The 23270-nt window shown below is 35.2% G+C and overlaps 1 protein-coding gene across 1 annotated transcript in view; it reads left to right on the forward strand.

Moving 5' to 3' along the window:
• Positions 1-23270, forward strand: part of dpy19l3 (dpy-19 like C-mannosyltransferase 3) — a 122974-nt gene that overhangs the window by 13890 nt on the left and 85814 nt on the right. Inside the window, exons 4-9 of the mRNA XM_039763169.1 lie at positions 6121-6211; positions 7514-7635; positions 10578-10723; positions 13731-13854; positions 15375-15509; positions 16717-16848. Coding sequence (XP_039619103.1) covers positions 6121-6211; positions 7514-7635; positions 10578-10723; positions 13731-13854; positions 15375-15509; positions 16717-16848 — 750 coding nt within the window. The remainder of the gene's footprint in view (positions 1-6120; positions 6212-7513; positions 7636-10577; positions 10724-13730; positions 13855-15374; positions 15510-16716; positions 16849-23270) is intronic.

A 23270-nucleotide genomic window follows, 5' to 3' on the forward strand; every position in this document is an offset into this window, starting at 1 on the left:
TTTGGCAGCAATTACAGCCTCAAGTCTTTTTGAATATGATGCCACAAGCTTGGCACACCTATCCTTGGCCAGTTTCGCCCATTCCTCTTTGCAGCACCTCTCAAGCTCCATCAGGTTGGATGGGAAGCATCGGTGCACAGCCATTTTAAGATCTCTCCAGAGATGTTCAATCGAATTCAAGTCTGGGCTCTGGCTGGGCCACTCAAGGACATTCACAGAGTTGTCCTGAAGCCACTCCTTTGATATCTTGGCTGTGTGCTTATGGTTGTTGTCCTGCTGAAAGATGAACCGTCGCCCCAGTCTGAGGTCAAGAGCGCTCTGGAGCAGGTTTTCATCCAGGATGTCTCTGTACATTGCTGCAGTCATCTTTCCCTTTAAATTGACTAGTCTCCCAGTTCCTGCCACTGAAAAACATCCGTACAGCATGATGCTGCCACCACCATCGGGTTCTTGGTCACCTCCCTGACTAAGGCCCTTCTCCCCCTGATCGCTCAGTTTAGATGGCCGGCCAGCTGTAGGAAGCGTCCTGGTGGTTTCGATCTTCTTCCTCTTATGGATGATGGAGGTCACTGTGCTCATTGGGACCTTCAAAGAACCAGAAATTTTTCTGTAACCTTCCCCAGATTTGTGTCTTGAGACAATCCTGTCGCGGAGGTCTACAGACAATTCCTTTGACTTCATGCTTGGTTTGTGCTCTGACATGAACTGTCAACTGTGGGACCTTATATAGACAGGTGTGTGCCTTTCCAAATCATGTCCAATCAACTGAATTTACCACAGGTGGACTCCAATTAAGATGCAGAAACATCTCAAGGATGATCAGGGGAAACAGGATGCACCTGAGCTCAATTTTGAGCTTCATGGCAAAGGCTGTGAATACTTATGTACATGTGCTTTCTCAGTTTTTTTATTTTTAATAAATTTGCAAAAACCTCAATTAAACTTTTTTCATGTTGTCATTATGGGGTGTTGTGTGTAGAATTCTGAGGAAAAAAATGAATTTAATCCATTTTGGAATAAGGCTGTAACATAACAAAATGTGGAAAAAGTGATGCACTGTGAATACTTTCCAGATGCACTGTAATTTGCATATGTGGGAGGAAATCGGACCACCCTTGGGGAAACCCATGAAGACAAATGGAGAACATGCAAAATTCCAAGCAGAACACAAACCCTTTTCTCATTACTGCAAGGCAGCATCACTACCTCTGCACCATCATGCCACCCTAGAAAAAGATATTTTATTAACTACAGAAAAAATAACATGTACCTTTTGAGGAACTTTCTAAAGCTTTTTCAGAATTGTGTACTTGATGTTGCATTGTCAATGAAGGAGCTACTTCACATTGGATTCTCTCTTCGGATACCTCTCTGAGTTGGGTAAGGGATAGATGCTAACATTCATGCATGGATTTTAGGAGGGGCATACTGGAGCAGTAGCCTGAGGCCCTGATCTGTAGAGGTCTCCAAAATTAGGCTTAATTTGTTGGGTTCATGATCAATTGATTTCTAAAAAAGTTGCTATGCTGCCAGTTTAAATAATTTTTTTTTTCTCAGCTCCTTAACAACAAACAAATGTGCCGTTGTGACAAGACAGTAAATGTTAAAAAGCAAAAATTGCATCAGGAAAGGTTTTCGGCATAAACCCTGTGCCAAGTTAAACATACAGATGAGAAACAGAATGTCCGTAACAGACTGGTTGAGGAAAGGGTAACCAACGACTGCCACTGATGCTGCTATCCAGCAAGGTATCAGTGGAAACTATGCTACTGCTGGCCAAAGAAGGTGGAGAACAAGAGAGGGAACTCGGGTTCCAAGACAAGCAGAGAAGAGGTTGGTAAAGTGTGTGGAGTTCAGAGCCGGAACTTAGAATATTGGCACTTTGACTGGTAAAGGGAGAGAGCTGCCCGATATGCTAGATCTGAGAAAAGTAGGTGTACTCGGTTCATGAGAGACCAAGTGGAAAGGGAGTAAGGCTAGAAGCATTTTAAGTGGGTGCAAACTTTTCTACTATGGTGTGGATGGGAAGAGACATGGGATAGAGGTAATTGCAAAGGAAGAGTATGTTAGGAGTGTTTTGGAGGTGAAGAGAATGTCTGACAGATTAATAAAGTTGGGAATCGATGGGGTAATGTTAAATGTCATCAGCGCATATGTTCCATAAGTGGGATATGAGATGGCAGAGAAAGAAGATTTTTGGACTGAGTTAGATGAAATAATGGAGGGTATACCCACAGAAGAAAGAAAAAGTGATTAGAGTGAATCTTAATGGGCACATTGGCAAAGGGAACAGTGGTGATAAGGAGGTGATGGGCAGGTATGGCATTAAGGAGAGAAATGTTGAAGGGAAGATGGTGGTTGACTTTGCAAAAAGGATGGTAATGGAGGTGGTGAATACATATTTTAAGAAGTAGGAGGAACACAGGTTGACATATAAGAGTGGAGAAAGGTGCACACAGGTATATGTCCTAAGTAGGAGATGCAATGTGAAAAAGATTTGATACTGAAAGGTATAGTGTAGTTAGACAGTATTGATTGGTGCTACGCGGGGTGAATTTTGAGGTGAAAACAAGGAAGAGAGTGGGTTAAGACTGTTGTTTTAAATTCAGAGAAAAAGTGAGAACGGTGCTGGGTGCTGTTGAAGACATGATAGATGGTTGGAACACCATTGCTGAAGTGGTAAGAGAGTGAGCTAGGAAGGTGCTTGGTGTAACATCTAGGCAGAGGAATGAAAACAATAAGACTTGGTGGTGGAATGAGGTAGTACAGGAAAGCATAAAGAGGAAGAGGTTAGCGAAAAAGAACTGGGATAACCAGAGAGATGCCGAAAACAGACAAATGTACAAAGAGATGCAGCAAAATGTGAAGAGAGAGGTAGCGAAGGCTATGTTAAAGGTATGCCAAGCTATTTGAGAAGCTAGACACAAAGGAAAGAGAAAAACACTTGTACCCATTGGCCAGACAGAGGGACCTAGTGGGGAAGGACATGCTTCAGGTCAGGGTGATAAAGGATGCAGATGGAAATTTGCTGACAAGCAGGGAGAGTATGTTGAAAAGGTGGAAGGAGTAGTTTGAAGGACTCCTGAATATAGAAAATGAGAAATATTGTAGGTTGGATGAAATGGACATAGTAAATCACAAAGCACCGGGAATCAACAAGGCAGAAGTGAGGGAAGCTATGAAGAGGATGAAAAATGGAAAAGCAGTTGGCTCGGACAATATACTAGTGGAGGCATGGAGATGTTTAGGTGAGATGGCAATAGAGTTTCCAACTAGATTGCTTAACAAAATCTTGCAAAGCAAGAATATGCTTGTATATACATACATACTGTATATTGTTAGCATGGTTTTATCTTTTTTGCTTCTGTAGAAAAGGGCACCAAACCTGTGAATTCTGTTTCCTTAATTCTAATCTAAAGAATTAACCAGGAAACATTATTAATTCAGAACAGACTTCTAAGTGTTTTTCCACAATTCTTTTCTTTTAGCCGGTTAGATGGATCTGTTCTTTGCTAGTTCTTAGCATAGTGATTACTTCATAGCCTACATGTAGAGAGTACTTTCAGCCACTCTGTAAGGATGCATGCGTTTGTTTGACGGTCACTTTAGTGTTTTTGCTGAATATAGAAGGAGAAACTTAGAATGGCTAAAGAGATAACCCTTAACACAGGTTATTATTTTCATTTAAGACAGCAGCAGTAACCAGAAACATATATGTTAATTATATGTGCATTGCCAGGCTTTATCCAGTTCCAATGAAGTAGTTCTTGGAGTCAATGTAGGTGTACTTATGGTACTGTTGACTCTGGGTAGAGGCAGCATTTTGTCCCTATTCCTTCAGTATCTGTGGAAAGCTTATTTCTCTAATACTTGTGGAAGGGCTGTCACCAAACTTTGTTTTTCTTTGTCTAGATGCTTTTGTCTCTCTTTTGGCTTTTCATACCCTATGACTTTGGGTTATACTGCAGTGTGCAGTCTTTGGGATTTTACACACAAAAGTCATTTTTTGCTACCATCAAAATTATGTCTGCTTGGTCAGCAGTGATCAGTCTACTCCCTTCTTCAGCAAGGCAAACATGTTGATTTGCATACAGCCTATCAGGCTTGTGCACCTTGTAATGCTTTGGCAAGGCGGGAATCAATGCAATACTCAGGTCCAGCTGTGTTACTTATGATCTTCCACTCCTACAATCTGTCTGTAGGTTACCAGTAAAAGGTTCATTCAGCCTTTGTTATGGCCACAGTGTTGGCAGTTGAGGTCCTGCTATAAAGCAGAAGATAATGCCAAACAGAGAGCTGATGCTTGTAATGGGTTATACATAAACTATTGGACATTTTGACTTTGGTTTCTTTGGTGCATATAATCCCATAACTTTTGTTTGACAGTTCATGCAAAGTTTTTTTTCATCAGACTTGAATTATGGTTCTTTGTGCACCGACTAGGTGTAGCAAAAAGTACCATACTGAGACATCTTTGGATGTCATTTGACTGTGAAGGTTCATTCTTATCAGATGAGACACAGAAACTGGTTTCCAAAGAGAGGCCCTGTGAAGAGAACGTACATGTTAGTTGAAGTGTAAATGAAAAAGTACCTGCAGCTTAAGTATAAGATTTGTTTGCCAAAAACAAAGCAATTGGGCAGTGACAGTGTTTCCTGCAATGGGCTAAAACATATTTTAGGATCTGTTCTTGACTTATGTCAAATCTTGCCAGAATAGACCTTGGCTGTTAAGATTCTGGCCAACTCCTCTATTTGAAGTAAGGAAAGTAAGTAGAACCAAGCCACAGATGGAGCTCCCAGAAAGGCATCAGTTTAAAAAGGAAAACAATCTCCTTTAATGGAGACAGAAATTAAGATATGAATGTCAGTCCTGATAAACAGAAGACTCTCATGTTGACCCAGCACTTCTAAAATAATTTCAAGGAAGCTTAAATAGACTGTACAATAATTAATTAATAATTGATTAGATTTGGCAAATAAGGAAGGGACATAGAAAATGGAAAACACAATTAAAGCTCCTGGTGCTACACTGGATCTTCCTGAAGAGGTCTTGAACCCTCTGACTAACTGGTAGGGTGGCAACTATCTTCCAGTTTAGAATGAAACCTCTTTTACCATGAGAAGTCTTTATACTCCCTGTTGGGGCGATATTGGGTAAAGCACTACATCCACTTCTTAAGTCATGACCTGCTCTTTTTTGTCACACAGATACCAGGCTAGATCTTTCTCTGACATCACCTCTTGTTGCAACATCACTGATTGCTCTTAAAAATCCAGATCTTTTAGGCATCTTCTGAATTATTTATTCCCAAAAAAAGCACATGTTGCAACTCCAAGTTAGGGTGTGTGTGCTGCTTGTTAGCATTTAAACAGGGAAATATTGTCTACCTTCCAGCTTCTTTCTACCCCCATTGAACTGACATTCTGGCCTCTGTCTCATTACCTGGTTTCCATGTGCTTCTATCTATTAAATAGCTGGTTCTGCCATCTGTTGCTAACATCCTCTGGCCTCAAACCTACTTTGAATAAAGGCTCAGAGTCTTCTTTTAATAAAAATATGCAGATACTTAACTGTACTTGCATGTCAAAACATCAAATATGTTTTAAATTTAGCCTATATTTTAGTTCTAGTTTTTTTTTTATTTCACTCAGATACACTGAATGTTTTCAGAATTGTTTTTAATGTGTGATTTATATTTCAGCTTTCATCCTGCATTGAAGTCCTGCGTAACATACAGTAGTATGTGTTTTTTGTGATATATTTATTGTCCAAAATGAATATCTTTCATTTTATATTGTAAAGTGGTCATACAGTATTCCAGTCTCTAGTAATGTAAACTTTATGCAGAATTTTAGCATTAAGTAAATAGTATTGATGGTTTCTAGAATATAGTTGGGTATTTGAACTTAACTTACGAAAAAAAAATGTCATCTTTATATATTACAGTAATATTTACAATTTAAAGATTGGCTTATTTTCAACTGTTCACTGTTATAAACACTCATGAGACTGAACTGTTATAAAAAAGACACCAAAAGTAAGGATTCTACAAATAGTACTGTTTAGATATACTGTATATTGTTTAATTTTATTTCTTTTCTGTTATCCTTGTTCTAGGAAGTTGAAAGGGAAATTTCATTTCGCACTGAATGCGGACTTTACTATTCATACTATAAGCAAATGCTAAATGCTCCAAGTATTCAGCAAGGTAAGAAACTTATGATGCTATTCCTATACAATGCAATACAATACAATATACAGGATAATGTAATATTATTTTTTTAAGTCTTGGCTTAATTTTTTTTGTTAGTAAGCATATGATGTTGGACTTCATTTTCAAGTTATATTTCAAAGATTGTGAAGTTTATTTTCTAACTTTTCATATTTAATATACTTGATAAATAATTATTCATAATCTTACTAAGATTAGAATTTTCATTTTAGCATGGATTTTTTTTTCTCTGGAGATGATGATGATCTTGGAATCAATAGACTGCTGTCCTCTATTTCGCAATTGTGTTTAAGGTGCTGCTGTACAGTGGATTCAGAAGGTATTTAGACCTGTTTAATAAATGCAAACCTTTCTTAAAATGTTTTTTCACTTTGTCATTATAGGTCAACAATGACACATATATTAATTTAAAATTTAATCTGCAACACAATAAAGTGTGCAGAAAGTGAAGGGGTCTGAGTGCTTTCTGAATTCACTGTAGCTGTTGTTAGTTGACATTGATCACTGCAAATATTCCTCTTAAATTACAGTACACCTGGTAAACAGAGCAGCATTTCCAAAGTCAAATTACATTTACAAGCTCTGTTTACCCCAGTCTAGTAACTTACCCTACTTAAAATCTTGATCTTGTCTTATTGTTGTATAATTACATCTTTGTCTATCTTTTTTTAACCTAACTTTGTCTAACGTCAGTGGATATAAACAACACTGTGAATGTTCTCATATGCCTTATTGATCACTTGAGGAATAGTAGTAGTAACTAAGTTAATTTGTGTTAGTAGAGTCTAGTGTGTAAAATAATAAGATTTAAACGGCTCATTTTCTGTTTAGTCATTGTTCACTCCAGTTGAAAAAAAATATTCAGTGTTTAAAACTACTCTGTACTTCTCCCTTGAACACATATTGAATATAAAATAAATCTAAAGGTTTTTTATATTGTAGTTAAAGTACTCCATATTAAACTTTTAAAGCTTTATCAGAGAAAATATTCAGCTGTAATATTTTGAGAGTATGAGTGGCATATTGTAAATGTTTTGATAGTAAATGTTTAAATGGCAAAACTGTCCTTAAATAATATATGGTATGCTTTCTTCCACTCATTTTAAATACACATTATTAACATAAAATGTACAGCCTAATTAGATTAATATAGCACATTATTAAATTAACACTGATCTGCTAAAATATTTCATTATTTACCTTGTTGAATAGATGTAAAAGAATGTTAATTTTATATTTTAATATTTTAGTATAATGTAAAAATATCTTTTTTCTTAGGTTTATATGAATTAATCAATGATAATATCACAGAATCAAGGAGAACTATTAATATTCTTCAAAGAATGAACATTTATCAGGAGGTTGTTTTGGCTATTTTTTATCACATTCTTCCAATGAAGGTAATGATTAGTTGAATTAGTAAGCATTGCAGTAAAAATAGTTTTTAATACCTTTCTGTGTGGATTATAGTTACTTAGCATTTATACTTTTGGTAATGCTTTAGTTTAGGTACTGTAAAAATGCATATATTACTTCTTTACCATTATGTAACAAGACTTTAACATAAACACATCTTTGTGTTTTCATAACACTTACAAAGCAACAGTAAAGTGTTTATTTATCTCTGCAATGTGACCTACTAACAAAACTTCACATTGGAGTGGTCTGAGGAGGCTTAAATGGGGCACATTTTTCTTGATGTTACATATTTAGTATAAGACATTTAAATTCTTCATATTAACATGTAATTTTACTATCTTGTCAATATGCCACACTTCACAGATATGAGTAAACTGTTGATGTTTTATTAAGTGTTATGAAGACCAAAAGAAGGTGTTGAGGTGTTGTTACATAAGAGTAAATGAGTAAAGATGTATTTTTGCATACATACATACTTTTTCATTTCAGAAATATTTAATTGAATTTTTGTGGTTCTCCTCAGACATTTTTCAGTCTGTCATACGTTGTGATATTTCTGATATGAAATATGTTTTTTAATACTCCTAGTGTTAGACTTACCTATTACATTAGAACTTTGTTGCATATCCACGATCAAACAATTTTACCTAAGTTCGTTATTAAAATTGTGATCTACATGCGTTAAGTAACTTTGTTCTCTATAGGCTTGAATTTGAGTAAAACAATTATTGGTATATTTAAAAATCTTTATAAAATGTTGACACTTTTTATTTTTCAACATGTCTCATCTTTACACCTTCCCCACTGTTCAGAGCATCACATTTCTGTACCTTAACCAGTTTGCATTTCTGCTATACTGTATTAGTGTGCACTATCAAATTATGTTACTTTGACAAGCAATTTATTAGATTATTCTATATACACAGAAGTCTTACAGATGCTGGGAGAAAAATACAAGTAGACATGAGGAGAACACACAGTCTTTAGACAAACAGTGATTTGGCCCAGATTAAGACAATGAATCTTAAATCTGTGAGGCTACAGCAGTAACTACAGCTTTTCCATGGCACACTATAAAGTGAAATGCATAAATGAGTAGTATAATATTGTGGAATAAGAAATGGGAGGATTTTAAATGTTTGAACTTTAGTATGTATGTATGAACTCTAAAATATCAGTGTTCTGCTATAAGATTGAAATGTTGGCAAACTGAAAATTTGGACAAAATGGATGGCCATGGCAGATTATAAATTCATTGGTAAGGATACTGCAACAGGCTTCCTTTTCCCACTCATTGTGATATTCAAGATAAAGTGTTAGTGAACTACAGAAATGTATAAACACCAAAATCAAAAGTGAATGAAACAGAAGAGCATGTGCACACGGTCAATGCTGGCAACACACTGGAAATAGCCAAGGGGTGCAGTTGAGTAGGAGTGAGTGAGTCACGCCCAGTTTTCCACATTCACTAGCTCCTTGACCACTCGCTCTGTGCAATCATCTTTAAAAGTATAGTGCTTTCGTGCTTAGTACAATATTCATGGCAAAGCTTTTACAAATTAGTGTATTGCACTTAGAGGTTCACCTCGGATAATATGGGACCTCGGTGAATTGGGGTTCATTTGATTGGGGTCCCACAGTGATTTAAATCTTATGATTAATATTTAACCTTAATAGGCATGCATTTATCTTTCTTTTAGCTGTACAACCAGAGCTAAATGTACATTTCACAAAGGGCAGAAAGATACATGGCATTAGAGGAGCTGCACAGCTCTGTGAGGCAAATTGAAAAGGTGGGAAGGAAATTCGTTTTTACAAGTGGCTTCTATTTATTTTATATATACTTTTGAAAAGGAACAGAAATAATACAGAAACAGAAATAAAGCTGCCAGAGTGATCACTTTTTTTTGCTAAATGAAACAGCATTGATATTCTTATTTCTTAGAAAAGTCTGTCACCTCTTTCCCTCACATATCAACCTCTTAGCCATTGTAGATTCAAGCATTATACACATTGAGTCATGTGTGGATCTTCACTATCCAACAATCAGATGTCCTCCATGGCTGTGGTTTCAGTATTACTAAAAAAGACAAGGCATATTCATATTCAATTTCTCTTCTTCACATATCCCTTTTGAAACTATTCAACTTGCAGAGCACTTTTTGTCACAGCACTGACAATGATAAGAATAACTGTTGTAAAGGATAGATGTTTCATGATGATTATTTTCCTTTTGGGGGGAAGGGGCTAATACTTTTTTTGTAAAACTTATAAATACTACTCCTTAGTTGTAAAATGACAAGCTTATGATTTTACACTTTGAAATTTGCTTGTCTTATTTATATAAGCAGTCTCATTTCCTAGACACTGGTTCCCAATATTCCTAAAAATATTTGTTTTTAAGATTTTTATGTATCATTGCTATGAATTACATGTGATCCATTGCATTATTATTTTTAAGTATTGGTGCTTTTGTATTGTACATAGTAGGTTTTTCCTTGCACTTATTGCTGCCTGGTTAGGAACTGAACTTTCTATTGATTGTTTTAGTGTACGATTACATTATAAAACAGTTCCTGGTTTGTTTCCACTTTTTAATCAAGACAATCAGATGACTATTAGATGCTTCTCTTTATTTTGCACTTATTGCCAGACTTTTTTTTTAATCACCAAGTAAATCCACCATAAGCCTTTCAAAACAAGGCTGAATTCTAATATTACTTCATAACTGAATCATTAGCATATTAAAAGAAAGGCTATGAAAAATTATTCTTATTAAAAAAAATCTTCATCCTAGGCTAATACATTTGTGTAATTTCAACAATGAATTTTTAAGAAAATCACATTTTCAATTATTTGTACTTAAATAAAATCAAAGTATATTTCATAGTTATGCTAAATTTGTTCAACTCTTGTTTTGTAGACCTATCTGGAGCCTGTGTACTTTTACATTTATACTGTATTTGGTCTCCAAACAATAACTGTCATAGCTCTGTATGCAACAAGTTGGTTTCTGAGTGGGACATGGCTAGCAGGCATGCTTGCTGGTTTATGGTACATTATAAACAGGTGAGTTATTATTATGTTTATAATGTGCATTACCCCCATATTTCTTGAAAGAAATGTATAAGTATTTATCTAATCTGCTTTGATTTAACTTTTTTTAACAGAAGCTTTGAAAGGTGTAATAATACCATAATGTTATACTGTAGCTGTTGAATTGAATTACTTATTATTTCTCACTATGTTAGTTGGTGCAAGTAGGGTACTTAATTGTAATACTTTTTAATGTTTAGATTCCAATTTTCAGGATAATTTTTGTTAACATTTATCACCTCATAAATATTTATGTCATCACAATGCTGAGTTTTATGTTTTCAATTTACAGTATATTTTTTTTATAATTTCTTTTTAATAAAAAGAGTCACTGCTTTTGTGCATCACCCTGAAATAACACAATTGTACTGCATCTTTAATATTTGATATTATTCCCCAGCAGACAGTATTTATCAAGGTATCTCATACCTGTTTTTAAACTTACTGGTAACTTATTTTGACATAATCAACCTGCAACTTTCAGTTAGATCAAGTAGGTTTGGGGATGTTACGTTATTTATTACCTGTTTGTGATAGGTCAGTATTGTTCTGTGCACTACAGGTAAATTGTGTACTGTACTATGGTTGGAGTATAAGCTAAACAAGAATAATCTTTCAGTTAATCTATATTTTCATGTTTTTATTAGTTATATTTAATTGTGGCATAACAGACAAAATTACCTCCTAATAATGCTTGGAAATCAGGTCAATTTTTATTATAGGCACTTACTGAATAATATTTACTTTCTTCACTTGTATTCCTTTAATTTATGTATGAGTACTCAGTCTGCCTTCAACAGACAAAAGTCAAAAGGTTTTTGTGGAATGACAACTCTAACTGCCCCATTGTGATTGTGTTTGGAGGTACATAAGTAAATGTACTTTGATGTAATGCCATCTCATCTGTATTTTTGTAAATTACGCACTACCTAAAATAGATACTATTACATTGTAACCTTTATTATTTGCTAACTGCTTTGACAAGACATACTGTACATGCCTTGATAAAAGAACAAAACATTTGAACATTAGAGAAAAACAGCATTTATCTTCACTTTCATCGTTGATTTACCTTCTTAAACAAAAAGCTTTTAAAGAACAGAAAAGCAGCACATCATAAGAAAGAATTTCCGGTTGCACAGTAAATTTTGGACAAGTTTTCTTTTTTATTGGTAGATTTTTGGCTGTTCAGCACTTCCCAGTTGACTTGGCTTAAAGAAGAAGTGCATAGGCTAGAAATTCCAACTTGGATTAATTATTCCAACAAAACAGATATTGAGATCCAATCAGATGGCAGGGATGTATTAAATGCTTTGTTTATAATTTAATTCTAATTTTGTTTTCAAGAATTTGTGAAACGAATTATGCACATTCCAAAATACAACTTTCCTTCTTCTCTCTGTTTCCAGAACATCCAGTGAAGTTCATGGTTAAACCAAAGATATTTGTGCCTCACTTTCTGTTCTGTTTTGTTTTATGGTTGCCTCTGGATGTTGACATTTGAACAAGACCTTTTCTGAAGGCTGATATTGTTTTTGATATTCCTAAAATATATTTATATGTGTGCATAAGCACAGACTAAATGCACAATATGTTTGAATATGCAAATTTTGAAAAAAAAAAAATTCTGCATGATTATTCAGAGCATAAATCTCAATGACACTTTAAGTATTTATTAATCACTGCACCAAATCCTGCTCTGTAGTAACTGTAGATGAAAAGGATCTTGCCCCATATAGTCCTTATTAGGTTACAAAAAATGAATGAAAGATGGATAGGTAGGTGTGTGTTTTGTTTTTAATTACTGTTTAGTTCTTGTACATTATATAGAAAACAAAGTAAAACAAATTAAAAATAATTTTGGTTTCACAACTGAAATGTAATTAAATGTCTTTTGCCTTTGTTTAAATAGGAACTGCGTTTAATTGTTTAGCACTTTATTCATTGGAGGTATGCAGCTTGTGATCATAAAATATAGACTGTCATAAGACATCATTTCAGTGTCTTAGATATCTGACATGAACTCAAACGTACCACCATATTTAAAACAGAGGATTATGAGTTTTCTGATACACTATTTGCTGTCTTTGCTGATTTTAACTGTCTGTGCATAAACTAATGCATTTTGTCATTATAAAGTTGTGCTTGAAAGTTTGTGAACCCTTTAGAATTTTCTATATTTTTGCATAAATATGACCTAAAACATCATCAGATTTTCTCTCAAGTCCTAAAAGTAGAAAAAGAGAAACCAGTTAAACAAATGAGATAAAAATATTATACTTGGTCATTTATTTATTGAGGAAAATGATCAAATATTACATATTTGTGAGTGGCAAAAGTATGTGAACCTTTGCTTTCAGTATCTGGTGTGACTCCCCTTCGCTGCAATAACTGCAACTAAACGTTTCCAGTAACTTTTGATTTATGCAGAAATATGGAAAAATTCTAAAGGTTTCACAAACTTTCATGCACAAATGTAGAATCATAGGTTTCTTATGAGGAATCCAGGCCATCTTGAAGAAGGTTTAGTGTATGTACTGTATGTTCATTGCTTTTGCATAATTCAATCTGAGGACATGACCAGTATGACGTAATGTCATTTTTTTTTTTGTTATGGAGCTGTATCCTGTTTGTACTGTATATTTGTTGTCATTGCACGTACACTAGGATACTTTTAAATAATAGTACAATATTAAACACAAATACTTAAAATAATAGAAACTGAAATTATGAAGCAGCCTATTGAGAGCTATGTAGTTCAGTAAAGCATGAATTGTTGGTAATCTGAGATTTTAGTTTAAAGGGCCAATATTTAGTCTATCTGGAGTGCAATGATAAAAGTGTCTTTCCTTGCAGAATTGGGTTCAAGGTGGAAACCAGCTCTGAATAGGGTTCTAATCCATCATAGCACAAACTCATAACCACAGCATTCCATTCTCCTTTTCTGGGATGCAGCTACTGTATTGTGTTTTTTTTTCAGAGTTGACACAACTCGAGTAGAATTTACAATTCCTCTTAGAGAGAACTGGTCTCTTCCATTTTTTTCAGTTCAAATAGCTGCCATAACTTATTACTTGAGACCCCAATTGAAACCACTGAACCAAGTAAGTACAAAAACGTGAGTAGCAATCTATGATGTAAAGTTAATCAATAGTTTTGAAAACTATTTTTATAATAGTATTATGTATTTTTATCATGTATTTTTTATTTTCAAATCCTGAGCAATTTTTGATTTTTTTTTTGCTTTATCATTAGTTGACATAACTAATTTCCTTTACCTTGCTATTAGACCAGGTCATGATTTTTTACATTTATTACTATTAATGCAGCTGTTATGCTACCCTTCATGGCTCCAGCATGTCAAACACAATCCCACTGAGAATGGTTTTCTTCTACAATTATACAGTATTTTTTGACTTGTGCTTTACATTGCATAGCAAGGACTATAATGCACACACATACACAAACATACACATATTTATTCCTGGACATTCAGCACCATACTTATGATAAGAAGAATTGTTCAGTTTGTTTAAATACATTTAGAATACTCTTCGTCATGTAGGCTAGTGACAGATGATAGAGTTCTGTCTTTTGAAATTGTTCAAATTTTGAAATGTTACTTTTTAAATTCATAAATAAATGGTTCTGGACACTTTTGTCCTTTACTAATCTGAAAAAATGTAAGAATGTTTTACTTTACCTTTTTAATTATTATTTTTAGTAACTCATATAAATGTAGTCATACTTTTACATTCCAGAACAATTTTCAACAATGTTAATTAGTTTTGTCCATTCTTGTAGTTGACTAGTTAGAGACTAAGAAGTTTTCTTTCCAGTTAGTTTTGTTCTTCCTTTTGGCATCTTCATTACTCTTCACAGACATTCTCTCCACAAATCCAAATGAACTCTGTTTTTCCATTTTTTTTCCAGCACAAAATGTACTGCTTCCACTCTAATTAAACCCACAAGCTCAATATTCTTCTTTCTCTGCCTTGGTGAAACTCGTCACATTCATCCAACTTTGATCCACTTCCATATGCCATGTAACTTATCACATATCTTGCTTTAACTGTTTTGTTTAAAGGCAGAGAAGCACCTATAGAAGTGTGAGTGAGCAATACCCGAGAGACATTTTTCCATTGAGTTATTTGTACCTCCATACACAATAAACCACCTGCTGTAATTAATTTTAAATACTTACAGATGTATAACAAACTTTAATGGTTAATTCTAAACTTTGTAAAAAAGACTTCATTATTTAAAAATAAGTCTTTTATGTAAATTTTGTAAGATTATATTGGATTTTGATTAGATTAAAATTACGATTATGAGGGCTCTGGAAATCAATGAAGATCTATCTATCGACAGTATCTGTCTGTCTGTCTGGCCGTCGGTTCCTCCATCAGTCTGAGTTAGTAAGATCTTGAATGACAGGAATGCTGTTACTCATTCTTTCATTGCATTACTAACGAGTTTAATGTCTATTCTTTTTTAATAAATAGTTTGCATACTGTAGTTTGATATAATTACATTGAGTGTAACATTGTAATGCTCTAAAATAAAACAGTTACATGGAGCATGGAAGATGAGATATAATATTTGTTTTTTCCTTTTTTTTTAGATTCTGGCTCTTAGTGTAATATTTATTTCTACATTTATTTTTTCATTGACCTGGCAGTTTAATCAGTTCATACTGCTTATGCAAGCACTAGCCTTGTTTACTCTGGACAGTATTGGTTTGATTTCATCAACAAAGGTAACCATCATTTTTAAATATTAAAGTGTACATAAACTCAGTTATGTATTGCATCTAATTCTGTTATATTTTATAGGTTGAGGGCCAATTTGAATGAATGATAATTCATTGGTATACATGTTGCATACAATGATAAATGCAAGAAATGTAGAGAGACTAAAGTTAACTGTGAACACTCTTTAGCTTTCACAATTATGTTTATTTGATTAACTTGCATGAATTGTTTCATCTGAAATATTTTGCTGTGGTTTGACTGTGCTCTACTAGACAAATCTTTATTTGTTGGTGTAGCACAGGACTTTATACCACTTCTTAACCTACTGTATATAAAATCTGATTATTGCATATTATTACATTGCTGTTTAATACAGGAGAACTTTTTTGGGATATCCTGTCTGTAATAGTATTGTTTAACAGGTATATATTCCCATTCATATTTCTTAGGCTGTAAAAACTAAATCCTGAAATTCTGGTAAAATATGATTTAGATCAAGGTCTGCGTGACTTATCCAGAACAAATGAATAACTAGAACATAGTGACAGTTAGTTGAAAAATGTTATGCAGTAGCAGTCATGGTTGTGAAAGGTGTACTTCAAAACAAAACAGTTGTGAAGATTCCTTTTTTGAATTAACCTTAAAACTACATATGCCAGGAATTACTTAGGCAATTAATATCATACCAATTTACATATTTGTTATTGCTCTTGATAACATTGAAATTACATGTTGTTTAGAACCTTCTGATTTATAACATTTAATGAACTGAACATTTCATTTCTGAAAATTATTTATTTGTTCACATTTGCCACCTCATGTTAAATGGTTTTGAATTCTGTAACTATTAGGTGTCAGTATTGTTAGGTTGTTGTCTAATGAATAGATACTTTAGATATTTTTATTTGTTCACGATAGAAAGCCGCAATGTGTTTTTCAGATTATTAAATAAAACAGTTATTCTGCATGTAGCGAAACACAGTTTGCAGTAAACTTGTATCGAAGCTATAGCATTGGTATATGCCAAATGATAAAAACAACAGAAAAGAGCAGAGAGATCAAAATATTACATACAAATAAAGGACAGATTTAAAAGAAAACAATTCATAAGTCATCAAGTATTATGGTAAGTATTACATGTTTTGTAGGTGTAATTTGTCATCTAAAATCATTTTAAATATCAATTTAAACTTATAATATGCTTCTCTTCAGGTGACCCACCTGTATATGGTACAAGCAGGAAGCTTACTGCTGGTATGGGTTTTGCAGTTCTTCAGCTCTATGATTTTAGGATCATTAGTACTCAGCTTCATTGTTTCTGCCCTTATTATAAAATCTGTACAGGTATGAGTTTGAAAACTTTTATTATTCTATCACAACACAGGAAACTTAATATCTCATATGATTTTTTTACACTTGGGGATTAATAAAGTATCTATCTATCTATTTGTCTATCTATCTACACCTTTGCAGGGAAATGTTTTGCAGTAATTTAGGGTATTTTCTTCATCATTGTTTTATTTCATCCAAATAACTCATCATGGAGACACATTATTGTGATGGCAAATGGGCATTTATGATTTAATATTGTTAAAATTCTATAAAATATTATTTGTTTGAACTGTTAATATGTATTGTAGCTACTAACCCAACATCAGACGCGGACACAATTTTAGCACACACCTTTTTTATTTTTCCATGTGGGAAATGTTTTCCTTCATTTCCCACCTTAACGGCACAGTTCCCAGCACAAATACAGTACACAAAGCACACTTCTTTTCTTCTTTTCTTTCACTGTCTTGTCTTCTCTTCTGTCCACCAACACTCCTCCTGGCAAGCTTCGTCCTCCACCTCCCAACTCTGGCTCACTGAGTAGTGGTAGCTGGCTTCCTTTAAAGCTTTTAGCTTTTCAGATAGCACAGAGCTCTTGGGAATAGAGACTATAAAGGTGTAAAACTGCAGCTTGTTCATTCATATTATGCAAGCAGATTATTATTGTTTCAGTAATTCAATTTATTTGCCTAGCAGTTGCATCCCATCCAAACTCTTTAACAGACGTTATGTCTTTAAATATGTGAATGACACAATTAACAGAGTTGTTGCTTTTTAATGTTGATTGTTTTAGAGAAATCATTATTTGGCATTTTCACTTAACAATATCAATTTCAGCAGTGTATTGTACATAAGCATCAGTTGAGGATGTCTGAATTTTTTTTTTTGGATGATACAGGATATGACTCCTGAAACATTTCTTGCTACATTATCTAGAAAAAATTGTATTCCAGCTGGTCTGTTAACAAGTCAAATTTTGCTAGTGTGCAGAATTACTTAACTGAAAAGGAATTGCCAGAAGAGCAAGTGGACAAAGGGAGGGTGCAGTTTACATTAGAGAAATAAGCAGAAACCCAATACCAGAGGATATTGGTATACAAATTTGTTGGTACCGCTCCACGAGAAAAGAAGAACCCACAATTGTCTCTGAAATAACTTGTAACTGACAAAAGTAATTGAGACCAATCATTGTTTATTATGTGTTAAACAAAAATCAGACTTTGCTTTAGAGTTTTTATTCAGTAGAATATTTCAAATAATAACACAAATGAAATTGGCATTGGCAAAAATGATGGGACACTTAACCTAATATTTTCTTGTACAACCTTTAGAGCAATCACTGCAAACTCTGCACCTGTTAACAGGTGGGCCCACTGTTCCTGAACAAACTGCTAAAACTGTGTCAGGTTTGAAAGGTGCCTTCTCCAGACTGCATTCTCAGTTCTTTCAAATTAGGGCTCACAGACACCCACTTCAGAATAATACAGTGTTTTGTTCTTAGCCATTAGCTGTATGTCTTGGGTCAATAATCCTGTTGGAGGATTCATGACCTCCAACTGAGACAGATCTTTCTAACACTGAGCAGTATGTTTCATGCTAGATTGTAATGATAGTATTGAGATTTAATTTTTCCCTGCACAGACTCAAGGCATCCTGTTCAAGGTGCAGCAAAGCAAACCAAAATATAACCGAGCCTCCTCCATGTTCCACAGCAGGTATTGTGTTCTTTAGTTTTAAAGCATCATATTTTCATCAGTGGACATAGAGCTGATGTGACTTGCCAAAGAGCTCTAGTTTTATCTCATATGTCCAAAGGACATTCTCCCAGAAGCATTTTGGCTTTTTTATGTTTTTCTTTCAACTATGGAGTCCTCCCGTGTCTTCTTCAATTGAGCCCACTGTCACTCAAAAAAAAAAAACGGACGATGCAGTCAGACACTGATGGAGCTTGACCATCGGAGTTCAACTTGTACCTCTTTGGAAGTTGTCCTTGGCTTTTTGTGTACAATTTTTAACATGCTTTGTCTATAATTTTGTTTGTGATCACTTCAGACAATTCTCATCTTTGCTTTCTCTCTTCCATGTTCAATGGGGGACTCACAATGACTCCAAACAACTGAGTGACTACTTTTATCCATTTAAATAGGCTGAATGACTGGTTGCATGATTGGAGACATGTGTTAGACTAATTATAGAAAATGGCTATTTTAAAAAATTACTCTACAAGTATTTATGAAAATTTCTAGGGTTCCCAACAAATGTGTCCAAGCCATTTTAGAATATATTTGTAGAACAAGCAATACTTTTATCTCTTTTCACTATCTCTTTTCACACTTTCTTTGCTTTACTCGATGACATTAATAGGCCAATTGCTTTTCATTCAAAAACTTTTCAGGAGGCATACAGCACTTTTTCAATGAGCTGTATGGTTACCAATAAATCTGTCCATGTCTATAGGCACACAGATAGCCTCAGAAGTGAATTCTCACCACATCATCAAGGGGAGAATGCGTCCTTAGAGGATGTGCTGGAGGCCAGTTCGGCTCTTGTAAGCCAATGTGGCAGCAGGGAGATTCCACAAGGGATAAGTAGGATTCTACAACATTAAACAGAAAGAAGGAAGACTGGACAGTATTTTCGATCATTTTAATTTCTAGTTAGAGGTCAGGAGTGCAGTTACAGCAGGTTACATTAGAGAGTCTTCTGTTGTGGTAACTTTATAGTTTTAGGATTTTACCAGTACCACCCTAGAAGTGATTTGGTCATTGGCCTGGGAAGTAACCCACAGGGTTAAGTTTAAAGGCTGCTTCCTCTAAGTCTCCAAAAGCAGGGTTTCTCATCCTTTTTTGTGTTGTATTCCACCGTTTTTCATGTAAGTGTCTTCATGACCCACTGGGATGTCTCCCTTGGTGTTTTGAGTGCAGTCGTTAGGGCTGGAAGGAGCCCCCCATTGTCAATTTGAACAAGATTGTCAGTGAGTCTCCATTGGTGATTTGAGCAGGACTGTCAGAGTCGGGGGGAGAAGGATGGTTCCACTATGAAATATTTCACAACCTACTACCATTATAAACAATATCAACTTGTAACCTGACCTAGTGGTTGAGAAGCATTGTCCTAAATAGTTTAAATTATAGATTTGAGCTGGGATAGAACTTACTGATGGGAGAAGGAGATCCCAAAGTGGAGAGAGAGAGACAGAGACAGAGAGAAAGAGTATAATAGATGAGATGGGATGGGATGGCATATTACTTTTTTTGGAACTGGATAAGTAACAGCAACCTGAATAGAGAGCCTGGACAAAATCTACAGAGGTCTAACTGGGTATGTGATTTTGCTTTGCTATGTCCCTTCATTTGGTAGTGTGTGGTTTATTTACAGCCATTTCTTATTTATGTGTTTTTTGATAATTTTAAATATTTGACCCCATTTGGAATTATTTTGGTTGTGCACACAACCATTTCAATAAACATTTTTAAACCTTACAAAATTTGAAAATATAAAGGTAGAGAGATATTAATAATTATTTTGTATACTATTATAAGTCATTAATAATTCTAGAAAAATACAAAGTTACATTTAAAAAGTTTAAAATGTCAGTTTATAAGCACACTGGGACGTTCCCCCCGCTCGCTTCACTCGCCAACGCCCCCAGCCTGCACTATGCGCCAGTCACTTTGCATCTCTGCCGCTTGCGTTGTGAAGAGGAGGGCTGAACGCACCCCAAGGAGACACGGTCACTCCTCCAAAACCCCCTCTTAAACGGTGATACAGTGAGAAACAAATAGTTTTTTTTCTACCTCCTCTTTGCTCGATCAGCTGATGGCTTGCTGCTGCCATGCTGCGTGACCTGCCTCTTGCCCAGCGCTTTGAGCATTTAAAAGCTTGTACAGTAGCTGTCCTACTCTTTGACTTTTATTTCCAGCCCTGGGCGTGGTTAAATCTCTTGGCACAAAGTCTTGTCTCGTAGGACGTGAGTTCTTGATATTTTTTAGTTTATAATTTAAAAATGGAATAAGAATCTGAAAATCTAACAACATCACATTAAAGTTCGATAAATTCTAAAAAGAATGATGCCAAACATATATATGTAATTTTTAAAATAAGCCCGATTTAAAACGTGACAAAAACGTGGCATAAACTCGTTGCACAAAATCATCTGCTACTTTGTTAGCGTAATAGCTATATAACTAAGTGATGCTACATAACAGATAATAGAACATAATAATAGAACTTTTTTTTTTTATTTGTTTAATTTTGTTTCAGAGAGCAAATCATACAGTAACACACAATTGTGTCAAAGATGCGCTTACATGACAGCAATACAGCCCTTGCATTTCCAAAAAAATACAAAATTTGTCAATCTGAAAGAAGAACACATGGCTGGGAAAACATATGGCACAAAAAAAATCCAATATGATTCCTCATATACAGCAAAGATCGAGCAAAGTCCCATCAAGCTGTTTTATAGTAACATTAAGGAATTCTTGCAATGTTCTAAAAAAATCTTAAACCATTCCTCAGAAAAAAAATGTAATTTTTTGCAGTTTAAGATAATGTAAAACATCACTTTCCCACTAAGTTATAAGAGGTACATAATTCTTTCAATTAAGCAATATGAGTCTTTGAGTGCGCAATGTAGCATAAAATACCAATATAGATTTTCGCTTAGATAATGTTATCCCATCTGGTGTTATTCTAAATATTGATATTAATGAGTTAGGAGTGAAATTACATCCAGGGCAATCCAAAAGATATTTAGAAACCATACACCAAAATGGTGAGTGTATAGCACTCCAAGCAAATCCAAGTGAAATGGATTCCAGATGGCAGAAATCACAGTTCAGGTCTTGTGCTCAGTGTATAGCTAGTATTTGCTATAGGAACAGACGTTACTTAATAGCTGATGCAAGTTAGGTGTGTCATTTTTCCAAATATTTTTCATCTTGTATATAGAAAAAATAACATGTTGCTTAGCTATTTATATACTGCTCAAAAAATTAAAGGAACACTTTTTAATCAGACTATAACATCAAGTCAATGAAACTTCTGGGATATTGATCTGGTCAGTTAAGCAGCAGAGGTGGTTGTTAATCAGTTTCAGCTGCTTTGGTGTTAATGATATTAACAACAGGTGCATTAGAGGGGCAAAAACGAAACAACCCCCAAAACAGGAATGGTTTAACAGGAGGAGGCCACTGGCATTTTTCCCTTCTCACTTTTGTTTTTTCACTAGTTTTGCATTTGGCTATGGTTAGTGTCACTACTGGTAGCATGAGGCAATACCTGGACCCTACAGAGGTTGTACAGGTAGTCCTACTTCTCCAGGATGGCACATCGATACATGCCATTGAAAGAAGGTTTGCTGTGTCTCCCAGCACACTCTCAATGGCACAGAGAAGATTCCAGGAGACAGGCAGTTACTCTAGCAGAGCTGGACAGGGCCGTAGTAGGTCCTTAAGCGATCAGCAGGACCGGTATCTGCTCCTTTGGGCAAGGAGGAACAGAATGAGCACTGTCAGAGCCCTACAAAATTACCTCCAGCAGACCATTAGTGTGAATGTCTCTGACCCAACAATCAGAAACAGACTTCATGAGGGTTGTCTGAGACCTCCACTGGTGCCCTGTGCTTTTCACAGATGAGAGCAGGTTCACCCTGAGCATATGTGAGAGACATGAAAGGGTCTGGAGAAGCCGTGGAGAACATTATGCTGCCTGTAACATCATTCAGCAAGCAGTTTGGTGGTGGGTCAGTGATGGTCTGGAGAGGCATATCCATGGAGGTACACACAGACCTCTACAGGCTAGACAACGGCACTTTGACTGGCATTAGGTATCGGGATGAAATCCTTGAACCCATTGTCAGACCCTTTGCTGGTGCAGTGGGTCTTGGATTCCTCCTGGTCCAAGCCAATGCCCGGCCTCATGTGGCGAGAGTACCCAGGCAGTTCCTGGGGGATGAAATATTTGATACTATTGACTGGCCCCCACGCTCATCTGACCTAAATAGAACACCTCTGGGATATTATGTTTCGGTCCATCCAGCGTCGCCAGGTTGCACCTCAGACTGTCCAGGAACTCAGTGATGCCCTGTTCCAGATCTGGGAGGAGATCCCCAGGACACCATCCATCGTCTCATTAGAAACATTCCCCGACGTTGTCAGGCATGCATACAAGCACGTGACGGCCATACAAACTACTGAGTACAACTTTGAATTCAGCCCTCTGCAGGCTGTTAATTTTAATTTCCATCAAACAATGTGGCATCCTTTCATTCTTAACACATTTACCCAGTCTATATCAGTATAGATAGCCAGCATGATTTTTTTTCCCATTGAGATCTGATGTGTTTTCAAAGTGTTCCTTTATTTTATTTTGAGCAGTTTATATGAGATAGCAGTTCAAAAGGAGCATAAATGTTGTCTATATAAAGATCT

This window comes from Polypterus senegalus, chromosome 9 (genome assembly GCF_016835505.1).
Source record: "Polypterus senegalus isolate Bchr_013 chromosome 9, ASM1683550v1, whole genome shotgun sequence".
NCBI lineage: Eukaryota > Metazoa > Chordata > Cladistia > Polypteriformes > Polypteridae > Polypterus > Polypterus senegalus.